The sequence below is a fragment of the Acanthisitta chloris genome, unplaced genomic scaffold (genome assembly GCF_000695815.1).
Source record: "Acanthisitta chloris isolate BGI_N310 unplaced genomic scaffold, ASM69581v1 scaffold7643, whole genome shotgun sequence".
Lineage (NCBI taxonomy): Eukaryota > Metazoa > Chordata > Aves > Passeriformes > Acanthisittidae > Acanthisitta > Acanthisitta chloris.
This window is the reverse complement of record NW_008665436.1, coordinates 137,623-143,622: the sequence shown is the minus strand read 5'-3', so window position 1 is coordinate 143,622 and position 6,000 is coordinate 137,623. Positions and strand designations below refer to the sequence as shown.

The following is a 6,000-nucleotide window of genomic DNA, read 5'->3' as shown; positions in this document are numbered from 1 at the left end:
TCTCAATCACCACATGATTCCACATTTAATGGGCTATGTTGTTCTGTCACAGCAATTTTACACTGAAATAACTCTGATGATTTTGTTGACTGCTACTCTTTTTATATTAGTGAAACGGAGAAAAGATTTAGCTGCAACATCACTCAAATTGTATGGAATTTGTTTCTTAATCAGAACTTTTACTTTAGCTATGTGATTTGCTATAATGTCGACTTTGCAACATTCAAGAAGAGTGGAGGAGCTTTTTAATATAGATTGGTGTTTATACAGACAGCTTCCTAAGCTCATGAAGGTATTCTCCACACACAAGTCAGTCTTCTTTCTCCATGTGTAACTGTTGTAGTAATCACAATGACAGACACATGCTCCTGGTATGTCTTTCAGTATGATTCAAATGAAGAGACAAATTTGAGAACAAGCAACACTAATTTCTATATAAGCTTGCCATATTTTTACATTTCAAGGACAAATACACAGGTATAATGTAAGGAAATTTTTTTAAAGTGTTCACAAGATTTCTGATCTGGTTGAGAATAATAAGTATCTGCCCAAGATAAAGCCTTTGCAAAAGCAATTTTCGCTTTCCCAAAGGAAAGATGCATTTGGGGTAGGAAATAGACACCCTCTTATTTGCTTTTGAAAGTTTCTTTCTGAGTGAATAGTGAAGTAGCAGTTAAAGATCACTGTGCTGCAAATAAATCCAGGTCCTAAATGGAAACTCTTCAGAACCATTGCAGTCCTCCACAACTGAATTTGACTTGAGATCATAGTTTGTCTCAACACCTAAGTTACCATTCAAATCTTCTGTAACAGAAATACATTATTGACTTCACCTTCATGAGTGGAAACTCATGTGTTTAAAAAATGTCATTTCTGTCTGTTAACAGTAACTGACATTTTGCCTAAAATCCTCATGCATTGCAGTAAGAACTTTAAGGAAAGTTTTGCAGCATAAATTCAGAAGAGGTAAAAACTAGACAGGTACTTTAGGTATGCTATCTACTTTCACTGCCTATTACTCATTTTCAGTGAATTGAAGGTGCCTTTGCAAGCTCACTCTAACTTCCAGACATTTGACTTACTGATATCAAATATTTGTTTTCAGATATCAACATGGCAGGAGAACCAAAACCATACAGACCAAAACCTGGCAACAAGAGGCCACTTTCAGCACTTTACAGGTAAGTGAGATTTCACTTTAACTTCTTCCAATGCAATTTTTATCAGAAAAAAATATGGTAACCTGAAATGTATCTAACAATGTCACTGTGCAATGTTTACCGAAGTTATAATGAAGTACACAATAAAATTATAAATCTCTCATTTGCTAAACCTACCAACAAAAAAAGACTGGTGCAATGATCTGTGAAGTGTTTATTAATGCTCCCACTTCTAGTAATACTATCAATTTTATTTTTTGGGGGGATAGGTTGCTTTTGATTGAGTGCTATTTCAATTTTTTATCCTTATGTTTTATTGTCTGGCTATATCCTCATTTTCTGTGACTTTTTTTACTTGCAGCAATCAGTGAAATAACTAATAATTTCAGAGCAGCAAAACTGTTTTCTCATTGATTTTTCTGCCAAGGGTGAGAACCAAGTTCTGACAAGACAAGACTTCTTCCTTGGGTGTTCAAGAGGGCATTGATAATGCCTTTCTCCTATTCCCATGTGCCTTATGTCATAGAGTTTGTTCAAACTTGAAGAAACACCCAGGTTTTTTTAAGAATCAATTAAACATAGTGACACATTACAGACAGTTAGGGGGATTGATGGGCTACCATGTACATATGTATTTCTCCTCAGTAAACTCCACTTCTCATAAAAGTATGCTCCAGATCCATGAACGGAATTAGGGCTGATTTCTACTCTAGCTGAAATTGAGACAGACTGGCTCTGATATCAATAGTTCAGCGGTGAAATCAGACACACTTGAGCAGGACATTTTCATGCCTGATCTGGTCTGAAAGCATCAGATGGAAACTCAAGAGTGGGGTCTCAGAAGGAGAGAGCCTTAGAGCAAAAAACTTTTTTCTCACATCCAACCTAGACTCTCCCTTCTACAGTTTGAACCCCTTACCCCCGTCCTATCATTGTAGTTCCTAACAAAGAGTCCCCCTCTGGCTCCCTTGTAGGACCCTTCAGATATAGAAAAGTTGCTATGAGGTCTCCAAGCAGTCTTCTCCAGGCTGAACAGCCCCAACTCCCTCAGCCTGTCTTCACAGGGGAGGTGCTCCAGTCCTCTTATCAACTTTGTGTCCTCCTCTGGACTTGCTCCAACAGTTCCATGTCCTTCTTATTTTGAGGACACCAGAACTGCACAGAGTATTCCAGGTGGGGTCTCACAAGAGCAGAGTAGAGAGGAAGAATCTCCTCTTTTGACCTACTGGCCACGCTCCTTTTGATGCAGCCCAGAATTCAAGTGCCTTTCTGGGCTGCAAGCACACACTGCCACCTCATGGTGAGCTTCTCATCCACTGTCACTCCCAAGTCTTTCTCCTCACTGCTGGTTTCAATTACTTCCCCACCCAACCTGTAGGTGTGCCTGGGATTGCCATGAGCCAGATGTAGGACCTTGCACTTCATTTTACTGAACTTCATGAGGCTTGCATTGGCAGTATCTTTTAGCCTAATAATATGTGATATCAATGGCTTATAGAGTCCTTGACAATATTAAGAATATTTACTTATTTGAAAACATTGTACTGAGTCTGACTGGGATGGGGTTACCTTTCTTCATAGGATCCCATGTGGTACTGTGTTTTAGATTTATTTTTAAAACACACTAATATTTTGCCCATTGATGAACAGCGTTTGCACAGTCTTAGGGTTTTCTCTTTTTCCTATTCTGCTTTTGCAATTAAAAAGCTTCAGGTCTACAAGAAGTAGTGAAGGAATACATTGGAAAGAGCTGACCCAAATTGGCCAAATGGATATTCTCTATCATATAGCATCATGCTCATAAATAGACATTGGGAAGGTTTTTCTTCCAAAACAGCTGTCCATGGAGACTGCCTGGACTGCTTATGGGAGATGGAAAGTAATTGCTGTTGCATCACTTGGGGTTTTTTCCCTTCCTTTCTTCCTGCATTACACCACAATTATCTTAACCCATGAGGCTTTTTCACTTTTTCTTTCTACTACATCCCAATACAGGACAACAGCAGGGGAGTGAGACAGTGACTATGTGGATGCTTAGCTACTGACCAGGGTCCACCCACTAGACTGAGAAAGTTAAGAGGGAAGTGGTTATATTAGATTTAATTTGCATTAAGAGAGGCATCAGTTTAAAAATTAGCTGTCACAAAATAGTCAGTGTTAAAAGGGAGGACTGGAAGTGGTAGAAACAGGATAATGGATTTCAGAAAGGACAGACTTCAATGAGCTCAGAGACCTTGTAAGTCCGATATCTCGGGAAAAATATTTGAGGCAAAAAGGAGTACAGAAAATCTTGCATTGACTGTGCTTAAGGTAGAACATAAAATTCTCCTAAAGCAGAACAAGTAGAACAAAGGAATAATACGGCAGCATCAACTCTCTTTAACATCCTGAAATGTGAAAAGGAATTGTACAAACTATGGAATCAAAACCCCATGTCTAGAAGTGAGTAGAAAAGAGAAGCAGAGTCATCTAACGAGATGTCAGAAAGGTCAAAGCACATAATAGTATAAAAGGTAACAAAAAGATTGTCATTAGTGTAACTTCCTCTGATTTTTTGATACTACTGTTAGCAAGAAAGGAGAGCAGACAGTATATGCTACAGAAAAGGCTTCTTTTACTTCAGCAAAAGTGGTTGGTTGACCAGACATTTAAGAAAATCAATTTAACCAGAGGGTATGCAATAAAACAATTGGCTAACCAGTATTTGACGAAGTGGATTTAATGGAAATGGTATGATGAGTTTCACTGTAGTGCGTTTAAAAGACTAGCTGAATCTGTGTGTAGACTATTAGTGATTGTTTCAAAAACTTATAGAGGTCATGTAAGGTAAAAAGATAGTGGATATGGGCAGGTGTTATATCTATTATTAAGAAGAGGATCCAGTAAATTATCAGGTCAGCCCAGCTATGATTCCAAGAAATGTGCTAGAACACATTATTAGCAATCAATTTGTCAGCACCTAGAGGATAATAAACTGGTAAAAATATCAGGAGCAAATTATGTTGAAGCAACATAATTTCCTTCTCTGACAAGATAGCCAATTTAGTGTATGAAGAGGAAACAGTAGATGTGTTATATGGTCATTTAAACAAACTTTGACACTTACTATGTGTGCAATTTTCATAAGCATGTTCAGAAAACTTGCCTAGAAGAAACTGTCTTAAGGTAGATATCCCATGGAAAAACAGTGACTGTGTACAACATAGTATTTAGAATAGCTATTATTTATTCAGTCTCATTTGTTGCAGATTTTTAAATGGTATTTTTGGATATTTGAGACACCTTTAGGAACAGTTTTGAGGTAAGGAAGCAGGATTGCTGCACAGACTTTCATGATTTTACTTATTTTGAAGTACTTGAGGCTTCAAAAGATTTCAAAGTACTTCTGCATCTCTGAAAAGAAGTCTGTACTGCATTTACAGCTGAATATGCACACAAATCATTAATACAGAGCAGCTGATGTCTATGATATGCTATATCCACATAATTTGCTTGTGTGCCAGTCATTAGCTCCATTTTTGCCTCTAATGGTATAAGAATACTTGGACATAGTTCAGGATCTACATTCTATTTTTTAACCTTTATAGCTTTATGATCTTTGTGAATATAATCTCATGTAATCTCACCTATGTGAAATTTAGTATGAGTCTAAATGTGAGAGACAAAATTTTTTTTAGAGGCAAGACAGATTAATAAATAATAACATAACTTCCATTTTGGATTTGGCCTTAAAAATATTCTGAGAATAGAAAGATTTAGAATTTGCTTCAGAAAACTGCGAAAAACATGATTAATTTTAAGCATTGGACAACAACAGATGTGCTTAGGGTAGTGCTCAGGAATCAGTCAATATCTAACATAACTGTGATCTCCAGCAGCATTTCTCCTAATTTGCATTGCTGTTCAGTATGTGTGGGGGAACCCAAACCCCAGAAGGTTCAAAATTTTTCTTAATTTTCTTTTTTAGCGCAGCAATTCTGCAGAAAATCAAATCTTAAAAGTATTTTGTATCTTGTTATATGGGTCTGGCCTCCAGCAGAAGTTAATTTTACTTGCTAATCTTCTTATCTTTGAAACACAAGGTGAAGATTAAAGGTGCTGACACAAATGTGTTAAAGCACTCTTTGGGAGCAATGTTGTGGTTAAATAAAAGATCACACTTTGTCTTTTTAATTTAGTGGTGTTCTGATCAGTGTTTCACTAAAGCAACTCTGTGTCAGCATATAAAAGGCCACTTACTGGGTTTTTTTCCCTGTGTTCCAATATACCAAAGTAGAATCAACTGCAAATACTCTGATGGACTGGCATTCTGTTTCTCTACATCATAAAAGAAAGTTTTAGTTATTTATTGTTCATTTCAGTTCACCACCATGCTACACAAGGTGTTAAGTACATGTATTAAAGATTTTTCTGTTTCAGAGACCTTTGCTGCAGTTGTAAAACCAGGATGAGGCTCTTGTAGTTCTTAACTCTGGAGGTTGCTGATGGCTCCATTCCCAGTTGCTCCAGGAGTGGGCCCAAGCCTCAGGACAGGAGGAGCAGAGCCACTGTGCACACGCTGCCCGTGGCTAAACCTTCCCTTGGGATATGCAGCACGTCCTTTCCATATGGCTGTCAGCATGGGAGGCTGGCTCAAAATCTTCTCTGGCAGTAACAAGGCTGAGAGGATTTGAGAAGGATGGCAGGGGCACCTATTTTTGAGTCTTTTGAAATTACAGAAAGACTGTGCTACAGGCTAGTAGCATGGTGCAATTTTTTGTGGCATGAAAATGAGCACAACTGCTGCAGCCCCATTGCATGAGGTGGTGGTGGGAACCTGCTGGAGACCACACTGGACATG

The 6,000-nt window shown here is 38.0% G+C and overlaps 1 protein-coding gene across 1 annotated transcript in view; it reads left to right on the top strand.

Moving 5' to 3' along the window:
* Positions 1-1,111: 1,111 nt before the first annotated feature.
* RALYL (RALY RNA binding protein-like) overlaps positions 1,112-6,000 on the top strand; it is a 69,204-nt gene continuing 64,315 nt past the window's right edge. Inside the window, exon 1 of the mRNA XM_009071755.1 lies at positions 1,112-1,181. Coding sequence (XP_009070003.1) covers positions 1,114-1,181 — 68 coding nt within the window. The 5' untranslated portion in view covers positions 1,112-1,113. The remainder of the gene's footprint in view (positions 1,182-6,000) is intronic.